The sequence below is a fragment of the Hemiscyllium ocellatum genome, unplaced genomic scaffold (genome assembly GCF_020745735.1).
Source record: "Hemiscyllium ocellatum isolate sHemOce1 unplaced genomic scaffold, sHemOce1.pat.X.cur. R, whole genome shotgun sequence".
NCBI classification, from domain to species: Eukaryota; Metazoa; Chordata; class Chondrichthyes; order Orectolobiformes; family Hemiscylliidae; genus Hemiscyllium; species Hemiscyllium ocellatum.
Window position 1 is genome coordinate 1,599,945 of NW_026867602.1, and position 27,836 is coordinate 1,627,780.

Consider the following 27,836-nt stretch of genomic DNA (forward strand, 5'->3'; position numbering starts at 1 on the left):
TCCTTGTAAACCTTTTCTGAACCCTTTCACGTTTCACAACATCTTTCCAATAGGAAGGTTACCAGAATTGCACGGAATATTCCAACAGTGGCCTAACCAGTGTCCTGTACAGCTGCAACATGACCTCCCAACTCCTGTACTCAACATTTGGTAGCGTTGCTGTAATCACACTCTGGACTGTTCAACAAGTGCTACCAAATCACAGAATCACATCTAACTGTGAACTGGATTTTGCAAGTGCAGGCTGGGTGTGTACAGTCTGCCTTCCAAAGGGAAACAGAGGCATTTGGCCTATTATTGGAGCACAAAGCTGGAATAGCAGCCCTGAAATTCCTACATTACCTTTTCCTAGTGCACAGGCAGCACTATGCCCACCAGCATCAGTGTTTTATATTGAAGCTGCAGCACTGGACAGGGGCTTTAGAAGACTCCTACCTGGAATGGGCACGTTGTCTTATTGGACAGGACAGGACTGGGCTGGATTGGTTGACCGAGTGAGGGGCACCCGAGAAGTGGAAAAAGGCCAAACCAAAACTGTGGTGGGTCAGGGTAGCAAACTCCAAAGATGAGCCAGGCAGGGACTGCATGGCAGCAATTTCAGAGATCAAAGGAGGTTGCTGGAAAAGCACAGCAGGTCAGGCAGCATCCAAGGAACAGGAGATTCGACGTTTCGTGAAGAAGGGCTTATGCCCGAAACGTCGAATCTCCTGTTCCTTGGATGCTGCCTGACCTGCTGCGCTTTTCCAGCAACACATTTTCAGCTCTGATCTCCAGCATCTGCAGACCTCACTTTCTCCTCGGAGATAGAGGGGAAGCAAGATGTTAGTTCCTGAAACAGTGACAGCACAGAGGGAGCAGAGAGATTAAGGATGTCAGGAGGATAAGATCTTGAGCAGATTTGGAGGGAAGTGCAGCACTGACCTTTGACAGTGTAAGGTGACCCCTCAGTACTGATCGCCCTGAAAGTACCCACTCCCATCAGCGCTGACCCTCTGACAGTCTCTGCTGACAACACTGACCCTCTGACTGCCTGCTCTCTGAGTAATGACCCTCGGTCTATGCTTGGCAATGAATTCAAATCCCAGAGATGAAGTGGGTGAGAGGGGAAAGATATAAAAGAGACCTAAGAGGCAACTTTTTCACGCAGAGGGTGGGGCGTGTATGGAACGAGCTGCCAGAGGAAGTGGTGGAGGCTGGTACAGTGACAGCATTTAAAAGGCATCTGGATGGGTATACGAATAGGAAGGGTTTGGAGGGATATGTGCCGGGTGCTGGCAGGTGGGACTAGATTGGGTTGGGATATCTGGTCGGCATGGACGGGTTGGACCGAAGGGTCTGTTTCCGTGCTGTACATCTCTATGACTCTGTGAGCCAGCCTGCCCACTCCTACCTCACTGCAGCCTGTCCCCAGCACTTACCCGTGCATTACCGCTGCGGTTATTCCCCTTCTCCGTTGGTCTCGAGTGGAAGCTTACGCCAGCCTCGACCTCAGGAATGAGAGAGACGAGGAGCGCTAAAGCCAGAGTCATCAGGAGCAACAGCTTCATCTTCGAACCTTGGGAGACAGAGAGCAGGGTGAGAGCAATGGGTTTGTCAGTGTATGTCTCTGGGCAGCCTTGGCCAGCACATGCTAAGTTCCACAAGGAAAATCTCTCCACTTCTCTGTCAGCTTGTGCCACCTCCAGGCACGTCCCGAGGGGACGCTGAGCCAGGAGGAGTCTAAGTGCAGTCACAGGCAGTGAGGGAGCAGCCCAAACGGTACATGTAGCAAGCTCCCACAACCAGCAATGTGGGAATGAGCCCAAGCCTGAGGGGTGAGAATCGAGGAATACGTACTGACCTGGGAAATCTCCGTCACCAACCTCCCCAAACCCTCCCAACCTGGGTCCAATTCTCAGTCCCATCGCAGCCAAAGCATCTTTGACTCAGCTGAGACCGAGTGGGGTCCCATTTGAATTTATCATCTGAAATATAAAATACTGTCTGGAAATGTGGCATTCCCTCAGCACTGGCACTCCGACACTGGAGTATCTGTTATTCTATACATAAGGCTTCCATTGCACCCCACAACTGGATTCCAGTCTGTAACACACACCCGGGTATCTGTTATTCTGTATATAACCAACACCCCAACCCCTTGCTTAGATTCCAGTCTGTAACTCGGTCCTGGCTATCTGTTATTCTGTATATAAACTACCCTGAACCCCTCGGTTAGATTCCAGTCTGTACCTCAGTCCTGGGGTATCAGTTATTCTGTATATAAACCACCCAAACCCCTTGGTTGGATTCCAATCTGTAACTCCATCCCGGGGTATCTGTTATTCTGTATATAAACCACCGTGAACCCCTCGATTAGATTCCAGTCTGTAACTCCATCCTGGGGTATCTGTTATTCTGTATATAAACCACCGTGAACCCCTCGATTAGATTCCAGTCTGTAACTCCATCCCGGGGTATCTGTTATTCTGTATATAAACCACCATGAACCCCTTGGTTAGATTGCTGTGTGTAGCCACATCAGTTACAAACTGCACTGTCTGCTGTGTCCCCCTTCCCAGTGCTTTGCTTTTCCAGTTTGTAAGTTGGCAACAAGAACCAATAGTGCTTACCTTCTCTGCCCAGGAAGCAAGGCCAGCTCTCTCGGTGCCGCCAGTCTTCACAGAGAGTGCTGCGGTCTTGGGGAATTTATCTGGAGTGCCGTCCATTCCAGGGACCCAGGAAGGGGCTGAGGCTCTAATCTTATCGTCTGATCGCGGCAATGTACACAAGCGAGGACGGAATCTGTGAACAGCTTCCTTTTAACATAACGCCAGAACTCAGCAACCACATCACGGCTGGGAGTTTGTTGACGTGTGAGAGAGAGCGTGGAAGAGGGAGGAACATGCCAAGTGAGAAACTGCCACATCCCCTGGATGGTAGCTGTGCCTTGCTGGAGCATGTGGCATGTGTTTCTGTACAGGGGGAGGAGTTGTTTGCAGAGGGACTGAAGGATACTCTGGTTGTGTGGGACAGTCAGTGGATATCCGATGCATTGCATGTGTGTTTGTTTGTGTGCATGGTAACACTTGTGTCCAGGTGTGTGGTACCTGTATGAATGTGGTTGCCTCATAACAATCAGCCTCTAACTGCCCTGAGCAAGCATCTGACAGCAATTCACCTCTGACTGACCTTAAAATGTGTTCAACAATAATTCATCACCAACAGATTCCCGAGATGTGCCAAAAAACAATTTGACTTTAATTGACCTTGAGGTGAAGCCAACAGCCATTGGAGTCTTGCTGACTGTCTGGTGTGCCTGCCTCCAAACACTATCAATTCAGAGTTGTCCATTTGGCCCCTCGAGTCTGTTCCACTGTGATAGGATTGTGGGTGATCAGATTGTCACGTCAACTCACTCTGGATCACCTTTCGCTGTTGTTAGTCAACAGTCTATCTACCTTCACCTTGGAAACATTCATCACTGCTCTCTGAATGGCACAGGTTTGTCGTCTCTGGCCTAAAATGGGAGATCTTCGAGTAAAAAATGAGGTCTGCAGATGCTGGAGATCACAGCTGCAAATGTGTTGCTGGTCAAAGCACAGCAGGCCAGGCAGCATCTCAGGAATAGAGAATTCGACGTTTCGAGCAAGGGCTTATGCTCGAAACGTTGAATTCTCTATTCCTGAGATGCTGCCTGGCCTGCTGTGCTTTGACCAGCAACACATTTGCAGCTAAAATGGGAGATCCCCTAATCTGAACCCGTATCCCTCCCTCGAATGAGGGGAAACATTCTGTCAAGCTCCACCCTGTTTAATCTCCAAGTTGAGGGGAATAGGGCATTGTAGGAGAGAGACACTCCTGCCCTTTGCAATTAGACCTGAGAGGAAGTAATTTCCCGCAGCCTATTGGTGCTAGGAAATTACTGGTCCGCTGCTGTTCATCACTTATATGAAAGATTTGGATGAGAATTTAGGAGGTATGGTTAGTATGTTTGTGATTGACACCAAGATTCGTGGTGTAGTGGGTAGTGAAGAAGGTTATCAGGGAATGCAGTGAGATCTTAATCAATTGGGCCATTGGGCTGAGGAGTGATAGATGGAGGTTAATTTAGGTAAATGCTAAATGTTGCATTTTGCTTAAGTAAACCAGGGTAGGTCTTACCCAGTCAATGGTAGGGCCCTGAGGTGTGTTGTAGAACAAAGAGCTCTCTGGGTACATAGCTCCTTGAAAATGAAGTCTCAGGTAGACAGGGTGTGAAGAAGGTTTTTGGCGTGCTGGCTTTCATCAGTCAGAGCACTGAGTCTAGGAGATGTACAGCAGTAACGAAACATTCCAAGACATTTGGAGTTCTGTGTGCCTTTCTGGTCACACTACTATAGAAAGGGTATTATTAAATTAGTAAGAGTGCAGAATAGATTTACTCCAGATGCTCCCTGGACTGAAGGAAACCGAAGGAGCTCCGGATGCCAGAAATCGGAGACAAAAACGCAAATTACTGGAAAAGTTCAGCATGTCTGGGAGCATCTGTGGAATGTTTGTGTTACAAGGAGAGGTTGGGTAGACTGGGACTCTTTTCTGAGTCTGGGTGGTGACCTCATAGAGGTTTATATAGAGTCTTGAGGGGCTAGGATAAGGTAGTTAGCGGACAGCTTTTCCCCATGGTAGGAGAGTCTAAAACGAGAGGGCATAGGTTTAAGATCAGAGGGGAGAGATACAAATGGCAATACAGAGGGCAATTTTTTCACACGGTGGTGTGTGTCTGAAATGGGCTGCCAGAGGTAGTGGTGGAGGCGAGTACAATTTTGTCATTATAAGAAACATTTAGACAGGTGCATGGATAGGATAAGTATGGATTGATATGGACCAAGTGCAGGCAAATGAGTTTAGTTTGTGAAACAGTGCGGTATGGACCAGTTGGGCTGAAATGTCTGTTTTCACACTGTAGATCTCTATGACTCTATCGAGGCTAGAGTGAGGTGGTGGCACAGTGGGAGTGTCACTCGAACACTGGGATAATGGGGATGTGGAATTGAATCCCAGCAGGGCAGGTGGAATAAGGTATATTTTTTTAAAAAGAATCTGCCATTAACAGCAGTCACCTGATTCACCAATGTGTAGGAAAATCTGCTTCCCTTATCTGGTCTGTAATCCAGTTCCAGATCTACCTGTCCCTGGATGTAGGTTGGTTAGGATTGGACCATGAATACAGATGTCGCTAGTGTCTCCCAAAACCTAGGAATGAATATTTAAATATCTGCCTTCTCAGGCACAGGAGTACTGTGGACAGTGTTGGTCGAGTAAAAAGTGAGGTCTGCAGATGCTGGAGATCAGAGCTGAGAATGTGTTGCTGGTTAAAGCACAGCAGGTTAGGCAGCATCCAAGGAACAGGAAATTCGACGTTTCGGGCCAGAGCCCTTCATCAGGACTCCTCATTTCAGGAGGATCTCAATGTGTTGGAGGCAGTTCACCCTGACACTTCCCTGGGATGGGGTAAGTCGTCATAGAGTCATACAGCACAGAAGCAGACCCTTTGGTCCAACCAGTCCATGCTGACCATAATCGCAAAGTAAACTAGTCCCACCTGCCTGCTCCTGGCCCAGTCTCATGGGGACTGACTGGGGTTTATATCAACTGGAGTTTAGGACAGAAACTGCAGACTTGATTAAAATATCCAAGATCCTCAGGGGCTCTTGACGAGGGAGGGGGAGTGGAGTATTTCCTCTTGTGGGAGAATCTAGAATGAGATGGGGCAGGGGAGGGGTCACTTTAAAAATCAGGAGTTCCTGTTGAAAACAGAGATGAGGAGACATCTCTCAGAAGGTCATCATCTTTGGGTACCCTCTCCCTCAAAAGGAAGGGGAAGCAGAGTTTTTGAATATTTTTAAGGCAGAGGTGGGAGAGATTAATGAAGAAGTTGAGAGGATATAAGGGATGGCAGGAATGCAGAATTATTAGACCAGCCCCCACCACACAGAGTAGCAGGGAGGCACGAGGGTCCGAGTAACCCTCCTCCTCCTCCTAATTTGTCTTTTTTATCTGTAAAAGTCACAGGACCAAGTGTCCTGAGGCCCCAGATTTCTAACCTCGCAGATGGAGGCCATACAGCCCCAGACAATCGTACTGGCTGTCCTGAAGAGCAATCCGGTCAGTTGCATTCTTTTCTGTGCTTTCCCTGCAGCCTCTACTTATTTACTTCCTCGAGCTGTCCGTTCTGAGTTTCTTTCGATGTTGATTCGCTGCCTCCTCTCCCAAGGCATCCCCTTGGAAATATCCCATAGGCTAGGCTTGGACTTCGGCCCCATGAGCAGAATTGGTCATGAGGCCTGTAGGCATGCCACCCGGTGATCTGATGTTCATTCATGTCTGATCAATCACATGTTGCTGGATGTTCGTGGTCCCTGACCACACACCGAAAGGGAAGAAGTGTGAGAGTGAGCAAGTTGACAAAAATCTCTCCGTGAAGAAAAACTTTGGTTTCTATCCCGGCAGCCACCTTGAAATGTGTCAACATAGTCCCGGTGTGACTGCTCCCACACTCACTGTAGTCTGTAACAGCTTGGACATGCTGGAGGAAACCAGATGGTCCAGTAACATCTGGGGAGAGAAACACATGTCTCAAGTGTTCTTTATTCAGAAAGGAAAAGTATTGAGTTGACAGTATTTTCAGAAATTTGGCACGTCCCAATTTGTGCAGTTTTGAATCATAACACAGACAGAGAGATATGTTACTTGGAGAGACTTGGCACTCCCTCCTTTTCTCTCACACTCTCCTCACCAAAGTGTGCGAATTGAAAACTACTGGAAGACCTCATCACCAAAGCCTTCTAACGGGAGAATTCAGAAGCTACCACCACTGTCTCCAGAAAAGTGAATTCAGCCAGTTATGACTGATCCAGGCAAACACTTCAGTGCTAACAGTCTGTAGGCAAAGTGACTTTGCCTACAGACAAACCATTTGGGAGAATCTGGGAATAATTTTTAAAAATTTTCTGCAGATGTCAATGTTTCAATGAAATATTCTAAAGGTAATGTTCTGCAGATTTTTTTTGCCACATTTGGGGGCGGGGGGGGGGGGTGGGGGGGTATTTGGGGGTCTGTGTGAGATGGAGAGAATGTGTAAGAAATGTGTGAGAGAGAGAGAGAGACAAAGTGGATGCAAGTGAGAGACTGAGAGTGAGTGACAGTGTGTTTGAGAGAGTGAGAAAGTATGTATGAAACTGTGTGTGCAAGAGAATTTGTGTGTGTGTATGTGTGAATATGAGACAACGTGAGTGTAAGAGAATGTGTGTGAGAGTGTACATGTGACAGTGTATATGAGTTAGTGAATCTTTCAGTTATGTGGCACTCGGCTTGCATACTGATGCATGGAAGCATTAAGGAGGAAGTGATGAGAGGTGAATGTTGGAGCAAGACCAGGGATCTGGTGGCATTGGTGGTGCTGGTATTGGTATTGGTGGTATGTACCCACCCCACGGAGTGCCTGTGTGTACAATACTATACCCTTCCTGATTGATGGTCAAGGCACTTGGCTACCCAGAGGGTTGTTAATCTATGGAATTCCTTGCCCAGGGAAGTGGTTGATGCTACTTCAGTCACCGCTTTTAAAGCTAAGGTAGATAATTCCTTAGTTTTTTTTAAAAAATAAAGGGATGCGGGTAAATGGATTCTGGACACTTCAGACGCCTGGAGGAAGAACGCCTCATCTTCCACCTCGGAACACTTCAACCCCAGGGCATCAATGTGGACTTCAACAGTTTCCTCATTTCCCCTTCCCCTACCTCACCCGACTTCCAAACTTCCAGCTCAGCACTGTCCCCATGACTTGTCCGGACTTGTCCTACCTGCCTATCTTCTTTTCCACCTATCCACTCCACCCTCTCCTCCCTGACCTGTCACCTTCATCCCCTCCCCCACTCACCTATTGTACTCCATGCTACTTTCTCCCCACCCCCACCCCCACCCTCCTCTAGCTGATCTCTCCACCCTTCAGGCTCTCTGCCTGTATTCCTCATGCAGGGCTTTTGCCCTAAAACGTCGATTTTACTGTTCCTCGCATGTTGGCTGAACTGCTGTGCTCTTCCAGCAACACTAATCCAGAATTTGGTTTCCAGCATCTGCAGTCATTGTCTTTACCTGTGGGTAAATGGAGCTGAGTCCACAAAAAGATTAAAAATCACACAACTCCATTTTTTTTAGATTACTTACAGTGTGGAAACAGGCCCTTCAGCCCAACAAGTCCACACCAGCCTGCTGAAGCGCAGGCCACCCATACCCCTATATTTACCCCTTCACCTAACACTACGGGCAATTTAGCATGGCCAGTTGGAGGAAACCAGAGCACCCGGAGGAAACCCAGGCAAACACGGGGAGAACGTGCAAACTCCACACAGTCAGTCGCCTGAGACGGGAAATGAACCCAGGTCTCTGGCGCTTTGAGACAGCAGTGCTAACCACAGTGCCAACGGACCGCCCACCAATCACCTGATGAAGGAGAGTCACTCCGAAGGCTAGTGTGCTTCCAACTAAACCTGTTGGACTATAACCTGGTATTATGTGATTTTTAACTTTGTACACCCCAGTCCAACACTGGCATCTCCAAATCATTACAAAAAGATTAGCCATGATCTTATTGAGTAATGGAGCAGGCTCGAAGGGCCGGCCTACTCCTGATTGTGGATTATTGGTGCTGGAAGAGCACAGCAGTTCAGGCAGCATCCAAGGAGCAGCGAAATGGACGTTTCGGGCAAAAGCCTTTCATCAGGCCTACTCCTGACCCTAGTTCTTGTGTTCTCAGTATTGGAAAAGCAGTTGGTGAAGGGGTATCACTGTGTTTCCGTGGGGATTTTGGGTGGCCATATGCGTTGTAGGGTTTCCCTCGCAATGCTTTGTCATGGGAATTGGCGGACTGTCGTGCGATTACATGTGGGGTGGTCACCGGTCTATGCCAGCGGCCATGGGGATGGGCTGGTGATGAATTGCCCTCTGGATGGGTGGCGGTGGAGATGGGCAGGTTGCCATGGTGCCTGGTTGCTATGGAGATGGGTTGCCATGCGGATAGGCGGGTTGCCCTCGGTAATGGGTTGCTTACAGCGATGGATTGTCAGTGGGATAGGCAGGTCGCCATGGGGGGGGGGAAGAGATGGTTGCACTGGTGATAGGTTGCCATGGAGATGGGAAGTGTAGGTCGGGTTGCCATGAGGGAGAAGGCGGGAAACGAGGTCATGACCCCCTTGAAATCCACAAAACAGACTTTAATGGCAAACATTTCACTCAATAATTCACTTAATAACAGTCGAATGTAGATTGCCCTCATTTGTTCACTTTAAAAAAAACAAATCCCGTAACGGTCGTTATTGTTTGAAAAATGAAGCGCGAGGCGGCCGGACTTCCGGTTTCTCCAACCGTCGCCTTTATTTAAAAATATATGTATAGTTTTTAAATTCCCCCCGAACCCGGGGGTTGAATTGCACCTCCTGTACAATCACAGAGTTTTAAAGAATTATAACTGAAGAGTTAATTGTGCAAGTGAAATAAATGCTTTAGGTCGGTTGCCATGGTAAAAAGCCTCGCGAGAAGGGGCGTTGCCATTGTCAACATTGAGAAAACAAAATACAGAAATTAACTCTTTTTTCTAAAAATTTCGGACATAGATTGAAGTGAATATTTTTGTTTTTGAAATGTACAGTTGCTCGGGGGCGGGGTCTTTACTGAGTCCTCCAGGATTGGGGGCGGGGTCTTGACTGAGTCCTCCAGGGTTGGGGGCGGGGTCTTGACTGAGTCCTCCAGGATTGGGGGCGGGGTCTTAACTGAGTCCTCCAGGATTGGGGGCGGGGTCTTGACTGAGTCCTCCAGGGTTGGGGGCGGGGTCTTGACTGAGTCCTCCAGGATTGGGGGCGGGATCTTTACTGAGTCCTCCAGAATTGGGGGCGGAGTCTTTACTGAGCATTCCGGGATTGGGGGCGGAGTCTTTATTGAGCATTCCAGGATTGGGGGGGTCTTTACTGAGTCCTCCAGGATTGGGGGCGGAGTCTTTCCTGAGTCCTCCAGGATTGGGGGCGGGGTCTTGACTGAGTCCTCCAAGTTTGGGGGCGGAGTCTTTACTGAGTCCCCAGGATTGGGGGCGGAGTCTTTCCTGAATCCTCCAGGATTGGGGCGGAGTCTCTACTGAGTCCTCCAGGATTGGGGGCGGGGTCTTTACTGAGTCCTCCAAGTTTGGGGGCGGAGTCTTTACTGAGCATTCCAGGATTGGGGGGGGTGTCTTTACTGAGTCCTCCAGGATTGGGGCGGGGTCTTTACTGAGAATTCCAGGATTGGGGCGAGGTCTTTACTGAGTCCCCAGGATTGGGGGCGGAGACTTTACTGAGTCCTCCAAGTTTGGGGGCGGAGTCTTTACTGGGCATTCCAGGATTGGGGGGGTCTTCACTGAGTCCTCCAGAATTGGGAGTGGAGTCTTTACTGAGTCCTCCAGGATTGGGGGCGGGTTCTTTACTGAGTCCTCCAGAATTGGGGGCGGGGTCTTTACTGAGTCCTCCAGGATTGGGGCGGGGACTTTACTGAGTCCTCCAGGATTGGGGGCGGGGTCTTTGCTGAGTCCTCCAGGATTGGGGGCGGGGTCTTTTTTGAGTCCTCCAGGATTGGGGCGGGGTCTTTACTGAGTTCTCCAGGATTGGGGGTGGAGTCTTTACTGAGTCCTCCAAGATTGGGGGCGGGGTCTTCAGGGTCCCCAGGATTGGGGGCGGGGTCTTTACTGAGCCCTGCAGGATTGGGGGCGGGGTCTTTACTGAGTCCTCCAGGATTGGGGGCGGAGTCTTTACTGAGTCCTCCAGGATTGGGGGCGGGGTCTTGACTGAGCCCTGCATGATTGGGGGCGGGGTCTTTACTGAGTCCTCCAGGATTGGGGGTGGAGTCTTTACTGAGTCCTCCAAGATTGGGGGCGGGGTCTTCAGGGTCCCCAGGATTGGGGGCGGAGTCTTTACTGAGCATTTCAGGATTGGGGGCGGAGTCTTTACTGAGTCCTCCAGGATTGGGGGCGGAGTCTTTCCTGAGTCCTCCAGGATTGGGGGCGGGGTCTTTACTGAGTCCCCCAGGATTGGGGGCGGAGTCTTTATTGAGTCTTCCAGGATTGGGGGCGGGGTCTTGACTGAGTCCTCCAAGGTTGGGGGCGGAGTCTTTACTGAGCATTCCAGGATTGGGGGCGGAGTCTTTCCTGAATCCTCCAGGGTTGGGGGCGGGGTCTTTACTGAGTCTTCCAGGATTGGGGGCGGGGTCTTTACTGAGTCCTCCAAGTTTGGGGGCGGAGTCTTTACTGAGCATTCCAGGATTGGGGGGGTCTTTACTGAGTCCTCCAAGTTTAGGGGCGGGGTCTTTACTGAGAATTCCAGGATTGGGGCGGGGTCTTTACTGAGTCCCCAGGATTGGGGCGAGGTCTTTACTGAGTCCCCAGGATTGGGGGCGGAGTCTTTACTGAGTCCTCCAGGATTGGGGCGGGGACTTTACTGAGTCCTCCAAGTTTAGGGGCGGAGTCTTTACTGAGCATTCCAGGATTGGGGGCGGGGTCTTTACTGAGTCCTCCAAGATTGGGGGCGGGGTCTTCAGGGTCCCCAGGATTGGGGGCGGGGTTTTTACTGAGTCCTCCAGGATTGGGGGCGGAGTCTTTACTGAGTCCTCCAGGATTGGGGGCGGGGTCTTTACTGAGCCCTCCAGGAATGGGGGCGGAGTCCTCTAGGATTGGGGCGGGGTCTTTACTAGTTCCCCAGGATTGGGGGCGGGGTCTTTACTGAGTCCTCGGGGGGGCGTGGTCTTCAACGAGTCCTCCGCGGACTGTGGAGGCTTGGTTTGTGGTCTTCGTCCAAGCTTCGGTCCTCCAGTATCCCGTCGTGCCCCGCTCCGCCCCCCCCCCCCGAAACCACTGCAGCATCCGGGGCCCTGCGTGCGCCCGCAACGAAGATGGCGGCTTCCATGCTGAAGTGGAAGCGCGTCTCGGGCTCCAGCGGGCCGGTGCCCCGGCCGCGGCACGGCCACCGGGCGGTGGCCATCAAGGAGCTGATGGTGGTGTTCGGCGGCGGCAACGAAGGGATCGTCGACGAGCTCCATGTTTACAACACGGGTAAGGGAAAGAGCGGCGACGGGGGGGGGGGGAGGGGAGGGAATACAACAACAACTGGCAGACACAAACAAACACAAACACTCCCCTCCCCCCCCTCACTCCCAAATCACAACCCACAGAGGAGATGGTGCGGAACCTCCATCATCTCGGTCACCCCCCCCCCCCCCCCGGTCTATTGTTTTTAATCTTTTATTTTTATTTGTTGATTGATTTGAGGGAGGAGGAGGCGGCCCCCCCGTGACGTCACGCCGGACAAGATGGCGGCCGCCAGGGAAGCCGCTCTGGCGCCAAAGTTGCTTCTCTCTCTTCCCCCCCCCCCCCCAACCTCCCTCAAACGGCTGTCATTTCTGTTTTGTTACCATCGACCCCTGTCTCGGCGTTTTATTTATCACCCCCCTCCCCCCCCCCTTCCCTCTCCCCCCCCCCCCCCCCCCCCAGTATTTGATTACTGTGGCGGATCGCTTTTCCTGGGGTGTTCCTCCTTCCCCGCGGTTTTATCCTCTTCATCGCTCAATTTTCACACTGTTCACCATCTCCCCCCACCTCGGTTACTCCCACCTTTTCTCTCTTCCCCACTTGCCCCCCCCTTCCCCCACTAGCCCCCCCCTTCCCCCACTAGCCCCCCCCTTCCCCCACTAGCCCCCCCTTCCCCCACTAGCCCCCCCTTCCCCCACTAGCCCCCCCTTCCCCCACTAGCCCCCCCTTCCCCCACTTGGCCCCCTTTTCCCCCTTGTCCCCACTCCCCCGCTTTCCTGATCCTCCCCGCCTCTGCTTTCCCAGTCTTTGTAAATCTTCAGCCTACTCTTCCACTTTTTGCACATCCCTCTGCCCCTCCTCTCCCGTCCTCCCCACCCTGTCTCTCTGTCCCCCCCCGTCTCTCTGTCCCCCCCGTCTCTCTGTCCCCCCCCGTCTCTCTTTCCCCCCCCGTCTCTCTTTCCCCCCCCGTCTCTCTTTCCCCCCCCGTCTCTCTTTCCCCCCCCGTCTCTCTTTCCCCCCCCGTCTCTCTTTCCCCCCCCGTCTCTCTTTCCCCCCCCGTCTCTCTTTCCCCCCCCGTCTCTCTTTCCCCCCCCGTCTCTCTGTCCCCCCCCGTCTCTCTGTCCCCCCCCGTCTCTCTTTCCCCCCCGTCTCTCTGTCCCCCCCCGTCTCTCTTTCCCCCCCGTCTCTCTGTCCCCCCCGTCTCTCTTTCCCCCCCCGTCTCTCTTTCCCCCCCGTCTCTCTTTCCCCCCCGTCTCTCTTTCCCCCCCGTCTCTCTTTCCCCCCCCGTCTCTCTGTCCCCCCCCGTCTCATGTCCCCCCCCCCGTCTCATGTCCCCCCCCCCGTCTCATGTCCCCCCCCGTCTCATGTACCCCCCCCCGTCTCATGTCCCCCCCCCCGTCTCATGTCCCCCCCCCGTCTCGTGTCCCCCCCCCCGTCTCGTGTCCCCCCCCCGTCTCGTGTCCCCCCCCCGTCTCGTGTCCCCCCCCCCGTCTCGTGTCCCCCCCCCGTCTCGTGTCCCCCCCCGTCTCGTGTCCCCCCCCGTCTCGTGTCCCCCCCCCGTCTCGTGTCCCCCCCCCCCGTCTCGTGTCCCCCCCCCCGTCTCGTGTCCCCCCCCCCGTCTCGTGTCCCCCCCCCGTCTCGTGTCCCCCCCCCGTCTCATGTCCCCCCCCCGTCTCATGTCCCCCCTCATCTCATTATTCCCCCCGTTTTTTCCCCCCCCACCCCCATCTCTTCTCCCCCCCCACCCCCATCTCTTCTCCCCTCCCATTTCTTCCCCCCCCCCACCCACCCTGTTCCATTTCACATTTTGCACTTCATAGATTGCATTTCATGCTTTGCAAACCCCATTTCCTGCTTGGTAAATCTCCCTGCCTTTTCACACGAGTTTTCCGGGCTCCCTGCTTTTCAGCTTTGCATATTTTCCTGATTTCCCATCTCCCGGTCTTTCTGCCTTGTCAATTTCCCAGCTGTTCCAGTTCAGTTTTCCTACCTTGCACACTTCCTGGCTTTTATGCATTGGGGTTCTCCAAGACTTTCTGAACCCAGTTTCATCAGCTTTTCCATATTGCAAATTTCCCAGGCTTTCATCCGTTGTGAATTTCCCGGGCTTTCGGTTTTGCAGTCTTTTCCCAATTTTCGGCTTTGGAAATTTTCTAGCTTCCCACCTTGCAAATCTTCCCGGTTTTCCCCACATTGTAAATTTCCCAGCTTTTCTGCATTTTAGATCTTCCTGACTTGCCGAACTCAATATCCCCCAGCTTTTTTGCGTTGCCAATTTCCCCAGCCTTCCCGCACTGCAAATGTTTTGGTTTTTAATTTTGTAAAATTTGTGCTTTTCTGTGCTGCAGTTTAGTTTCTGCCTGGTAGATTTCCAGCTGTTGTGCCTTGCATGTATTGTATTGCACATTTTCCATCTCTTTGGGCTCATTTCCTGGGTAATTTATAGCTGCACATTTCCCCAGTTTTCATGTGGCATGTTATCTTTATTTTGCAAATGTTTCTGTCTATTGCATTTTAAAATATTTCAAGATCCCATTTCTCAAATTTTGCTTGCACGTTTATTGAATTGCATTTTGTCTAATTAAAGCTGACTTTAGTATGTTAACACAAAAAGCATTTAAGATGTGTCCTATGTTTGATTAGCTGAATGTTGTGGCTTAACTTGTGTTTTGTGAAGGTTATGCTTCCAGATTTTTTTGAGTGGGATTTTCTCGTACAGAGCACGTTTCATTTGTCTCATTTGATTTACCTGGGTAAATTGGAGGCTTTGTGGCTGGAGAAATTTGACTGAAATTAGATTACTTATAGTATAGATTAGATTAGATTACTTACAGTGTGGAAACAGGCCACACTGACCCGCTGAAGTGCAACCCACCCATACCCCTACATTTACCCCTTACCTAACACTAGGGGCAATTTAGCATGGCCAATTCACCTGGCCTGCACATCTTTGGACTGTGGGAGGAAACCGGAGCACCCGGAGGAAACCCACGCAGACACGGGGAGAATGTGCAAACTCCACACAGTCAGTCGCCTGAGGTGGGAATTGAACCCGGATCTCTGGCGCTGTGAGGCAGCAGTCCTAACCACTGTGCCACCGTGCCACCCACGAACGTTTGAAACCACTTGGGTCGAGGACAGAGCAGAGAGGTAGAACCTAATCCTGTTGACAAACAGATTGAGAACCTCAGCAACATGAATTGATGGTGATTGGCAAAAAGGAGGTGTGGGGAGAAACATTTGCATAGTTGTTAGATTCTCTGAGAATCCCACATAGAAGCATCTGACCCATCTTCTACTTTATCCCTGTCACCACGCATTTTCCATGGCTAAGTTAACCACCTGATGGAGGAGCGTCGCTCCGAAAGCTTGCGCTTCCAATTAAACCTGTTGGACTGTAACCTGGTGTTGTGTGATTTTTAACTTGGTACACCCCAGTCCAACACCAGCATCTCCAAATCACCTAACCTGCACATCCTTGGACAGTATGGGGAGTTTAGCATGGCTGATCCACCTAACCTGTACACCTATGGACTGTGGGAGGAAACTGGAGCCCCTGGAGGAAACTCATGCAGACACAGGGAGAACGTGCAAACTCCACACAGACAGTTGCCCAAGGTGCAGTCTAGCCCACATCCCTGGTACTCTGAAGCAGCAGTGTTAGCCACTGAGCCCCACTGTTCTGGAATGTGCTGTCCTAGTGTGGTGGGAGAGGCAGGTTTAATCGAGAAGTTTTTTAGAGGGGGCATTGGACCATTATCTGAAGGAGAGTTTGAAAGGCGCTGGGGAAAAAGTGAGGGAAGTGAAAAAACAAGATCAGAAATTCCTGGGGAAATGCAGGTCAAGCAGTATCTGCAGAGAGAAAGCAGAGTCAATGTTTCAAGTGATCTTCATTCAGATCTGGGGCAGAAACTGCTCCCGTTTATTATGGACTTAAGAATGAGGGTCTGAGTTCTGAAGAAGGGTCTCTGCACCTGAAACAGTAATTCTGCTTTCTCTCAACAGATGCTGCCAGATCTCAGTTTTTCCAGCATCTGCAATTCTTTGGGGTTTTTTTGTTTAGCGAGGGAAATGGGGGACTGAAGTCACACTTTGCAGAGAGCCAGCACCAGCACCAGCCTTTGTTCATTCGTGGGGTGTGAGCGCTGCAGGCTAGGCCAACATTTACTGTCCTATTCCCTCAGTGCCCAGAGGGAGTTTATGTATCACTGACGTTGTTGTTGTTGTGACGCGTGTAGGCCCAGACTAGATACGGATGGCAGATTTCTCTCTCTAAAGGACATCAGTCACCCAGACGGGTTTTTTGGGGATTGAGATCCCACCAACTGCCACGCTCCCCAGGTCTCTGGATTAATCGTCCAGTGATAATCCACGTGGCCATTGCCTCCCCATTTGCTTTTAACCAATTACTTTAAGTGGGGACGGTTTCTGGACCCTCTGAGGAGTTCAAACCCACAAATTAGATCTCCCTCCCTAGGGGAAAAGTCGCAGTTTCTCCAAATTCGAAATGTCGTTGAAGCTGCTCATCCACATTACCACTCGGTGAACATTTTCTGCCCCCTCTCCAAAGCCTTCACCACGTCCTCAGTATTTAACTTGAGCATATTTCTGCTCCTGCAGAGCAGGTAGCTGGACAGGAATTGCAGTGAACCTGTACAATAACAAGAAGATTAATTCTCTCTCCCCTTTGATCTTCTAGTTGCGAATGGTGCTTATCATTGCTTTGAAAATCCTTATGCATATTTTGTGAAATAAGGCAGGCATTGGTCTTCCTTTGAGCTTCAGGGTAATGCCTTGTTTGTTTAAACTATTCCCCATCTGAGGTGACGTGGTAACTGCTGAGGGATATAGAAGGTTCCCTGCCCCACACCCCTAACCAAACGTGCACCCACGCACACAACGTTGTTTTGTGATATGTTTCAACTGACCGTTCTGGAAGGAAATTTAAAATCTAACTTAACCGACAGTGAAGGAAGTTTAACTCGGAGTGCAATGGGATCTTGGTCAAATGGGCCGATGGGCTGGGGGAGTGGCAGGTGGAATTTAATTCCGTTAAGTGTGAGGTGTTGCATTTTGATCAGGCCAGTCAGAGTAGGCCTTGTACAGGTAAGGTCCTGGAGAGTGTTGCTGAACAAAGACACCTTGGAGTGCCCATGCATGCTTCCTTGAAGATGGAGTCCCAGGTAGACAGGACGGTGAAAAGTTTTCCTTACCTTCATTGGTCAGTGCATTGAGATTGGGAGTTGGGAGGCCATGTTGCAGCTGTACAAGGCATTGATTTTATTTATTGTCACGTGTATAGAAGTACAGTGAAAAGCTTTCTTTACGAGCAGTACAGGCAGATCATAGTAAGCAAGGATGTACAGAACAAAAGGTTTAGACAGAAGCATGCAGGTAACATTGCACAGGGCGTACAAGAGAGATCAGCGTTATTTGAGGCTAGCGAGTCCATTCAGTAGCCTAATAACAGCTGGGAAGCAGCTGTCCCTGAACCCACTGGGGCATGTGCTCAGGGTTCTGTACCTTCTGTCTGACAGGAGGGTTTGGAGGAGAGCCACTCCTGGGGTGTGAGGTGTCACTGATGATGTTGGCAGTCTTTCTGTGACAGTGAGCTATGGATATGGAGCCCATGGATGGAAGGTTGGCTCCAGTGATGACCCAGGCTGAGAATACTTCCCCTCTGTCGTTTCCTACTCCAGAGCAGATGCCATACCAGGCTGCTATGCACCCAGGCAGGCTGCTATGCACCCAGGCAGGCTGCTTTCAATTTTGCATCCTTAGAAGTTGGTGAGGGAAATTACGGAGAAGCCAAATTTGCCGAGGAAGAAGACCGTCTTGACCGTCACATCTACGTGTGAAGTCCAGTGCAGATCCTCTGTTATCATCACTCCGAGAAACCTGATGTTCTCCACCCTCTTGACCTCAGTTCCATTGATTTGACGGAGGCGTGGTCTCCGCCTTTCTTATTAAACGCAAGGATAAGTTCTTTAGTTTTGCTTAGAGATTGAGTTAGTTCTCATTGCACCATCTCACTAAGCTATCTGTATCCGTTCTGTATTTTGACTTGTCGCTGTTAGATATCCGTCCTCCTACAGTGGTGTCCTCGGTGAACTTTTAGGTGGTGTTGGTTTGAAATTTAGCAACACAGTTGTGGGTGTACAGGGAGTGCAATAGGGGGCTGAGGATGCATCCTTGGATGGGGTTCCAGTGTTGGAAATTGTTCTGGAATACTGCATTCAGTTCTGACCTCCCCGCTATAGCAAAGACATTGCGAAACTCGAAAGAGTTCAGAAAAGATTTAAAAAGGATGTTATTGGGATTGAAGGGTTAGAGCTATAGAGAGAGGCTGAATAGGCTGGGGCTGTTCTCCCTGGAGCGTCGGAGGCTGAGGGGGTGACCTTGCAGAGTTTTACAAAATCATGAGGGGCATGGATAGGGTGAATAGCCAATGTCTCTTCCCCAGGAGAGGGGAAAGTTTTAAAAGGGGCAACATGTTTGTACCGGATGGTGTGTGTATGGAATGAGCTGCCAGAGGAAGTGGTGGAGGCTGGTACAATGACAACATTTAAAAGACATCTGGATGGATACATGAACAGGAAGGGTTTGGAGGGATATGAGCCAAGTGCTGGCAAATGGGACTACATTAGTTCAGGATATCTGGTCTGCACAGTTTGGAGTGAAGGGTCTGTTTCCATGCTCTACACCTCTGACTCTCTGGTCATTTGTAAATGTAGCTGTCTGTCAGTTAGCTGCCACAGTACTGCAGAGACTGTCCCTTTCAAACCCTGTCATGAGGTGGTGAAGTTCTCCCTAAGGAACCCCCCCACCCCCCACCCCAGAGTGTTTGTGACCCTGGGGGGTGGGAAGGGGAACGCAAATGCTCACGTGACGAGGCAAGGGAGTGTTTCTGAGGCACTGCACCAGCCGGCTGAATGGCCTCCCACGCTACAACTCTGTGATCTGGTGGGAACCTTTTCTCCCCACGTCTCAAACTTTATCTGTGGCTTTGCCGGTGACTTCCCAGCCCCGTGTGTGTGTGTGTGTTCCCCACAATGAGAACCCTGCTTTCTGTAGGTGAGCAACTGGCCTCTGCGTGTGCTCGCCTTCCCTCACGTAAGCACTCCCCTCGGTCTCCTCCACTCTCCCCGTTCTCAGCTTGTGGCTGGTTTCTTTGCCCACGCTGTGCGTCACCCGTCTCCTGACCTGGTGGCATGTGGAGTTTGTGCTCTGAGATGTTTGGCTGCATCGAGACACTAAACAAGGAGATGCTCGCTGTTGTCACCTCGGCGTCCGAGTGTCAGGGGGTGTGTACGTTTCTCAGCAGCAGTATTGGGCTGCACCTCGAACCTTCGGGGATGTGGCGCGGTTTCCTTCCCGGCTGATGTGTGGCGAATCGGTGAAGAGACGGCGCGGAAGCATTTCCCCGTCAGTCACGGGAAACATCCTGCAGCCACTGGGAGAGGAATTGCCTATCCCCATTCTGGGCTTCCTCAGCACCATCCCCTCTGGCATAGCAGGGCTCCCTCACCTCCAGGTCCCCTCGTCCCTCCCCTCCGACAATCTCCGTGAAGGATTATTTGGATTCCACTCTCTTCACCTATTTCATTCAACCTGAATCCTGGTAGAGTCACCTTTGACAGGGGTCAGGCTGCCCTGCATCCTACAGTTCGGCTGTTGCAGGATGTGGGTGTCTATCACCCGTCCCTAACCACCCCCTTGAGAAGGTAGTGGTGAGCTGATTTCATAGGATCCTCGCAGTGTGGAAACAGGCCGTTCAGCCCAGCACGTCCACACTGACCCTCTGAAGAGCATTCCACCCAGGCCTATCCTCCTACCCTATCTGTGTAACCCGACATTTCCCATGGCTAGTCCACCTAGCCTACATATCGTTCAACACGACGGATAATTTAACACTGGCCAATCCAGCTAACTTGTTTCTGTGGGAGGAAACCCACACAGACACAGGGAGAATGTGCAAACTCCTCACAGTCACCAGAGGTTGGAACTGAACCCAGGTTCCTGGCGCTGTGAGGCAACACTGCTAACCACTGAGCCACTGTGCCACCTGTGTGATGTAGCGACACTTGCCAATGCCGTCAGGGGAGGAGGTTCAGGAGTTTGACCCAACGATATTGTTCCAAGCCTGTGCGCTACGCTTCAAGGGTCTCACTGCTGCCTTCTCAGAGGGCAACTAGGGCTGGGTGATAAATGCCAACCCAACCAGCGATGCCCAGGTCTCGAGTGGGTGAAGACTGAAGTTAGGATGGTGGGTGTTTGGACAGGAACTTGCAGGGAGGTGGCGGGTTTGGAAGGTGCTATCAGAGGAGCCTCAGCGAATTGCTGCAGTGCATCTTTTAGGCGGTACACACTGCTGTGGCTGTACATCGGGGGTGGAGGGAGAGAGTGTTGAAGCTGGGAATTAGCGTGCCAACCAGGTAGGAGGGAATTTGTCCTGAACGGTGTTGGAGCTGCCCCCATCCAGGCCAGTGGGGAGTATTCCCTCACCCTCCTGGGACTTGTGCCCTGTCGATGGTGGGTTAGAGAGGTTCTGCAGGATTACCAGCCCCTGCTTGGCGTGCAGTGTAATGGCTGCTGAATAATGCCCCCCACCCCGCCCCCAGTCTGCTGGGTAGAAATGTGAGGGAGGAGAATGTGTCTACGGACACAGTGAGGCCTGTCATTGAGTGGGTACGGAACTCCTCAATGCTGTGACCCACCCCACTCGACTCACTTTGTTGAGCAGTCCGAGTGAATGAATCCAGGCTCACTGTCTGTTTACCTGACACTTGTCCACGGGAAGCAGGAATTCCCACAAGCATTCCTGAATTGTTTCTAATGTTATGGATTAGGCCAGACCACTCGAAACATTCTTAAGCAGGCAATAACTTTGCAATCTGTTTCAGTAAGTGTACAGTGAAAATTACCTGGAGTCAGTTTAGATTACAATACATTAGATTACTTAGTGTGGAAACAGGCCCTTCGGCCCAACAAGTCCACACCGACCCGCTGAAGAGTAACCCACCCACCCTCTGACTAATGCACCTAACACTATGGGCAATTTAGCATGGTCGATTCACCTGGCCTGCACGTCTTCGGACTGTGGGAGGAAACCGGAGCACCCGGAGGAAACCCACGCAGACACCACGGTGGGGAGAGAAAGTCTCCCAAGGCTGGAATTGAACCTGGGACCCTGGTGCTATGAGGCAGCAGTGCTAACCACTGAGCCACCGTGCTGTGTTAACTAGGTGTGACTACCAAGTTTTAAAACAGACAAAATTTATTCACAAAATTACACAATGAAACGCAGAGACCAGAATAACAACCCCCTACAGAACCCAGTCTATCCAAACTAGACTTCATTTTGCCGTTCCGAATATACACCACAGCCCCATAAGCAAACTCCCGTTAAAACCCAGTATAAATGGAGCACATGCTCACAGGTTGAAGGGCAGAGAGAGAGAGTTTCCACACAGCTCCATGTTGAACGTCTATCCAGTTCAAGACTGGACAGCACGGTGGCACAGTGGTTAGCACTGCTGCCTCTCAGCGCCAGGGACCCGGGTTCAATTCCTGCCTCAGGCAACTGACTGTGTGGAGTTTGCACGTTCCCCCCGTGTCTGCGTGGGTTTCCTCCGGGTGCTCCGGTTTCCTCCCACAGTCCAAAGATGTGCGGGTCAGGTGAATTGGCCATGCTAAATTGCCCGTAGTGTTAGGTAAGGGGTAAATGTAGGGGTCTGGGAGTATGGGTGGGTTGCGCTTCGGTGGGTCGGTGTGGAGTTGTTGGGCCGAAGGGCCTGTTTCCACACTGTAAATCTAATCTAAAACTGCTCAGTTAGAGAGCTGACCACTCCCCTTTCATTATACAGGTCACTTCTGAAACACGACCTGAAGGCTCATCTGTTCACATTGAAACAAGAGGCCTCTGAGACACCTTTCCATCCCTGTCCCAAACCAGACTGATCGGAGCCCGGCCTGGGTTATTATCCCTCTGAATTAAATCAAGGACAGAGTCTCCTTGAGCCGGGGTGCAGCTTTTAGAGAAAAACAAGGGGCGAGCTTTGTGACACTAACCTTCTATTTGAATTTACCCAACCTGGGAATCTTTGGGGGCAGTGTAGAGGAAGCTTTACTCTGTATCTAACCCGGTGCTCTCACTGTCCTGGGAGGGTTTGATGGAGCATGGTGTAGGGGTGTGACCCTGGATCTCACCCTGTGCTGTCCCTGTCCTGGGAGGGTTTGATGGGGGCAGTGTAGAGAGAGCTTTACTCTGTATCTAACCCCATGCTGTCCCTGTCCTGGGAGTGTTTGATGTGGGATAGTATAGCAGTGCGACCCTGTATCTAACCCCATGCTGTCCCTGTCCCTGGGAGTGTTTGATGGGGGACAGTGTAGAGGGAGCTTTACCCTGTATCTAACCCCGTGCTGTCCCTGTCCCTGGAAGTGTTTGATGGGGGATGGTATAGCAGTGCGACCCTGTATCTATCCCTGTGCTGTCCCTGTCCTGGGGGTGTTTGATGGGGGATGGTATAGCAGTGCGACCCTGTATCTAACCCCGTGCTGTCCCTGTCCTGGGAGTGTTTGATGGGGGATGGTATAGCAGTGTGACCCTGTATCTAACCCCGTGCTGTCCCTGTCCTGGGAGTGTTTGATGGGGGATGGTATAGCAGTGTGACCCTGTATCTAACCCCGTGCTGTCCCTGTCCTGGGAGTGTTTGATGGGGGATAGTATAGCAGTGTGACCCTGTATCTAAGCCCGTGCTGTCCCTGTCCTGGGGGTGTTTGATGGGGGGTGGTATAGCAGTGTGACCCTGTATCTAAGCCCGTGCTGTCCCTGTCCCTGGGGGTGTTTGATGGGGGATGGTATAGCAGTGTGACCCTGTATCTAACCCCATGCTGTCCCTGTCCTGGGATTGTTTGATGGGGGATGGTATAGCAGTGCGACCCTGTATCTAAGCCCGTGCTGTCCCTGTCCTGGGAGTGTTTGATGGGGGATAGTATTGCAGTGTGACTCTGTATCTAAGCCTGTGCTGTCCCTGTCCTGGGAGTGTTTGATGGGGGATGGTATAGCAGTGTGACCCTGTATCTAAGCCCGTGCTGTCCCTGTCCTGGGAGTGTTTGATGGGGGATGGTATAGCAGTGCGACCCTGTATCTAACCCCGTGCTGTCCCTGTCCTGGGAGTGTTTGATGGGGGGTGGTATAGCAGTGCGACCCTGTATCTAACCCCGTGCTGTCCCTGTCCTGGGAGTGTTTGATGGGGGGTGGTATAGCAGTGCGACCCTGTATCTAACCCCGTGCTGTCCCTGTCCTGGGAGTGTTTGATGGGGGGTGGTATAGCAGTGCGACCCTGTATCTAACCCTGTGCTGTCCCTGTCCTGGGAGTGTTTGGTGGGGGATGGTATAGCAGTGTGACCCTGTATCTAACCCCGTGCTGTAGAAGTGGTTTATGGTAAATCCTCTGGTGATCAGATGGGCAGTCTCTAACGCCCACAAATGCCACCATGCCAGCCTCTCGGTTGAGTGATCTTTCTGGTGGATCAAGCTGAGCTGTCTTTTGCCGAAACGGGAATCTTGTCAGATGGTGTCTGCTGTTGTATTTATGGTGGGTGGCGGTGTACTGCTCCCTCCCACAGATAGCCATGTCATCAATGAGCAGCTCGTCTTGTTTCTTCCTACTCTGGGTGGGGGTGGTGAGGGGGGGTTGTAGCTTTTGCTGTGCTAATTACCAGAACTCCAGCACCGGGGGGAAGCTACCTTCTGAGAGGCTTCGCTTTTGAACTAGCAGCGTGGAGGCTCCCTGTGCTTGTGTGAGAGGGTGATCGCCCCGTTGGGACTTGCACAGTCTGGGTGGACAAGGCTGTGAAAGGGGCAGCTTGTGACCAGGCCTGGAGATCGGGAGGAAGCCGCAGCCGGGACCTCTCTTTTGGTGTCTGTGGGCTGGCGAACGCTGATCTAACGTGATGCTCCGTCTCTCTGTGTCCACAGCCACAAACCAATGGTTCATCCCAGCTGTGAGGGGTGACATTCCGCCCGGATGTGCTGCCTACGGTTTTGTGTGTGATGGGACCCGCCTGCTGGTGTTTGGAGGCATGGTGGAGTATGGGAAGTACAGCAATGATCTCTTTGAACTGCAGGTATTGTTCCCCTGGTAGAATGGCAGGCCTGCCTGCTCATTACGTTGGACTGGTCTGCACATCTCCGGGCTCTCACTGTCCCTCGGTCTGTCTCTACTTGCCTTTCTTCCCCCCCCCCCCCCCAACCCCCACCTTTTGAATCTCTCCCTCTCCGTTTTCCCCACCCAGTTGTTCCCCTCGCGCTCTCCCTCTCTTAACCCTCCAAATCCTGCTCTCCATTTTATTTTAAACCTCTAAATGTTGGAGACCGGAAACTTGGCCGAAGTCACGGAGAGGAAGTTAGCGTTTCAAGTCCAGTGACACCCCCTCTATCCATCCCCCTCGGATTCCATCTTCCCCCTGGAGGGGGGAGCCGTGTGTGTGTGTCCCTGAAGTGTGGAAGCAGGCCATTCCGCCCATTGAGCCCGCACCAACCCTCCGAAGAACGTCCCACCCCTCACCCCTAACCTTGCACAACCCACCTCGCCTGCATATCCCTAGTCACTACAAGCAACTTAGCATGGCCTGCACCCCTTTGGAGTGTGGGAGGGAACCGGAGCACCCGGAGGAAACCCACGCAGACACTGCGAGAATGTGCAAACTCCACATAGACAATTGCCTGAGGCTGGAATCGAACCCGGGTCCCTGGTGCTGCGCCAATCGCTGAGCCGTTCCTCCCCGTCCACCCCTTTTCCCCCCCCCATCTTCATCATCCCATCCCTGTCACTCGCGCCCACCTCCCCCATAACCCCCCTTCTTCACAACTCCCAGTGCTCTGTCTCCCTCTCCATTATGCTCTCTCCCTAGCACCTTCCCCACCTATGTGTCTGGAACCACTCCCACACGTTCTGTCCATCCTTTACTTGTAGCTGTAATCCTTCCCTCCCTTCGGCTGGAGCTACTATTGTGTTTAATTGGGCTTTGAACGCAAAGGCTACTTTCTAAGTTGTGACAGATAATCCAGGTTGTGTCATCGGGAGAGAGGTGAAGTCTTTCCTCATCCTAATTTAGGGTTCTTTTTAGAAATAACTGAACTCCGTTTGGGAATTGATCACGAAGACTTTGCATGTAGGGTTGCCAGCTAAAGAGGCGCGGACGGGAGGTGGAGGTAAGACGGGGGAGGGGGAGAGACGAGCAAAGCCTTGCTCTCGGAGTCACCACCCTCCCTTTCTCGTTGCACAGGCCAGCCGCTGGGAGTGGAAGAAGCTGAAGCCCAAACCGCCCAAGAACGGGTCGTTGCCGTGTCCACGCCTAGGTCACAGCTTTTCCCTGGTGGGGAATAAATGCTACTTGTTTGGAGGCCTGGCCAATGACAGCGAGGATCCCAAGAACAACATTCCACGGTAAGGAAGGATGTGTGAGGAGGCGGCCGAGTGTGCGCGTGGGCTTTTCGCTAGGCCTTCACTCGGAGTGGTGTCCTTAACTTTGATAGGAGAGACTCCGCCCTCTCTCTCTCACGGGAGTGTAAATCATTAATAACTCAGACCCTGAGCCACGTCGGGAGGTTAGGGACCGTGGGTAGAAAGCGCAGTGAAAGGGATGTGTTTTTAAAGGTGAAGGGAAGCAGGGAGAAGGAGAGAGGCGCGGGGGGTGGGGGTGGAGATGCTTGGGTTGGGAATTCCAGGGCTTTGAAACTCAGGAGAAATGAAGGGCCAGCACCAATGGCGGAACGATTGGAATTGTGGGATACACGGATGTTTGGAATTGAAGGAGCACAGAATGTGGACAGGAGGGAGATGATGGAGGGGTGTAGGGGCCGGAGGAGGTGACAGAGATAGGGAGGGGGTGTAGGGGCTGGAGGAGGGGACAGGGATAGGGAGGGGGTGTAGGGGCTGGAGGAGGGGACAGAGATAAGGGAGGGGGTGTAGGGGCTGGAGGAGGGGACAGAGATAGGGAGGGGGTGTAGGGGCTGGAGGAGGGGACAGAGATAGGGTGGGGGTGTAGGGGCTGGAGGAGGGGACAGAGATAGGGTGGGGGTGTAGGGGCTGGAGGAGGGGACAGAGATAGGGAGGGGGTGTAGGGGCTGGAGGAGGGGACAGAGATAGGGAGGGGGTGTAGGGGCCGGAGGAGGTGACAGAGATAAGGGAGGGGGTGTAGGGGCTGGAGGAGGGGACAGAGATAGGGAGGGGGTGTAGGGGCTGGAGGAGGTGACAGGGATAGGGAGGGGGTGTAGGGGCTGGAGGAGGGGACAGAGATAGGGAGGGGGTGTAGGGGCTGGAGGAGGTGACAGGGATAGGGAGGGGGTGTAGGGGCTGGAGGAGGTGACAGAGATAGGGAGGGGGTGTAGGGGTAGAGGAGGTGACAGAGATAGGGTGGGGGTGTAGGGGCTGGAGGAGGGGACAGAGATAGGGTGGGGGTGTAGGGGCTGGAGGAGGGGACAGAGATAGGGTGGGGGTGTAGGGGCTGGAGGAGGGGACAGAGATAGGGTGGGGGTGTAGGGGCTGGAGGAGGGGACAGACATAAGGGAGGGGGTGTAGGGGCTGGAGGAGGGGACAGAGATAGGGAGGGGGTGTAGGGGCTGGAGGAGGGGACAGAGATGGAGAGGGTGTGTAGGTGCCGGAGGAAGGGACAGGGAGGGGGTGTAGGGCCTGGAGGAGGGGACAGAGATAGGGAGGGGGGGTAGGGAGCTAGAGGAGGGGACAGAGATAGGGGTTATAGGGGCAGGAGGGAGGGGACAGAGATAGAGAGGGGGTGTAGGGACTGGCGGGAGGGGACAGCGATAGGGAGGGTGTGTAGGGGCTGGAGGAGGTGACAGGGATAGGGAGGGGGTGTAGGGACTGGAGGGAGGGGACAGAGATAGGGAGGGGGTGTAGGGGTAGAGGAGGGGACAGAGATAGGGAGGGGGTGTAGGGGTAGAGGAGGTGACAGAGATAGGGCGGGGGTGTAGGGAGCTAGAGGAGGGGACAGAGATAGGGGTTATAGGGGCAGGAGGAGGTGACAGATAGAGAGGGGGTGTAGGGGCTGAAGGGAGGGGACAGCGATAGGGAGGGTGTGTAGGGGCTGGAGGAGGGGACAGGGATAGGGAGGGGGTGTAGGGGCTGGAGGGAGGGGACAGAGATAGGGAGGGGGTGTAGGGGCTGGAGGAGGTGACAGAGATAGGTAGGGGGTGGAGGAGGTGACAGGGATAGGGAGGGGGTGTAGGGGCTAGAGGGAGGGGACAGAGATAGGGAGGGGGTGTGGGGGTTGGAGGAGGGGACAGGGATAGGGAGGGGGTGTAGGGGCTGGAGGGAGGGGACAGGGATAGGGAGGGGGTGTAGGGGCTGGAGTGAGGGGACAGAGATAGGGAGGGGGTGTAGGGGCTGGAGGAGGGGACAGGGATAGGGAGGGGGTGTAGGGGCTGGAGGGAGGGGACAGAGATAAGGAGGGGGTGTAGGGGTTGGAGGAGGATTACGAGATAGGGAGGGGGTGTAGGGGTTGGAGGAGGGGACAGAGATAGGGAGGGGGTGTAGGGGTTGGAGGAGGATTACAGAGACCGAGGAATTGAATGAATTTGCACGTGCTGCGAGTTTGACCGTTGGTATTCAATGATCAATCTTTGGGTCATTTGCCGGTCTCACCTCCTCCTCCCGTACCTCACTGTCGTGTTCAATTTTGTGAGTCCCTGTCTATCACCCTGGCTCTGTTCAAACCAGCAAGTGAAGGCTGGTCATTTCAGCTGGATGGG

The 27,836-nt window shown here is 52.5% G+C and overlaps 2 protein-coding genes across 2 annotated transcripts in view; one reads left to right on the top strand and one right to left on the bottom strand.

Moving 5' to 3' along the window:
• Positions 1-1,665: 1,665 nt before the first annotated feature.
• On the bottom strand, positions 1,666-11,292 carry LOC132809035 (basic salivary proline-rich protein 2-like). Its single transcript, XM_060822411.1, has 5 exons — positions 10,534-11,292; positions 9,688-10,140; positions 6,520-6,573; positions 2,610-2,795; positions 1,666-1,719 (listed from the first exon to the last, which is right to left on the bottom strand). The coding sequence occupies exons 1-5, from the start codon at positions 11,290-11,292 to the stop codon at positions 1,666-1,668; spliced, it is 1,506 nt and encodes a 501-aa protein (XP_060678394.1).
• Positions 11,293-11,892: 600 nt separating this feature from the next.
• hcfc1b (host cell factor C1b) overlaps positions 11,893-27,836 on the top strand; it is a 51,702-nt gene continuing 35,758 nt past the window's right edge. Inside the window, exons 1-3 of the mRNA XM_060822443.1 lie at positions 11,893-12,085; positions 24,045-24,193; positions 25,355-25,515. Coding sequence (XP_060678426.1) covers positions 11,926-12,085; positions 24,045-24,193; positions 25,355-25,515 — 470 coding nt within the window. The 5' untranslated portion in view covers positions 11,893-11,925. The remainder of the gene's footprint in view (positions 12,086-24,044; positions 24,194-25,354; positions 25,516-27,836) is intronic.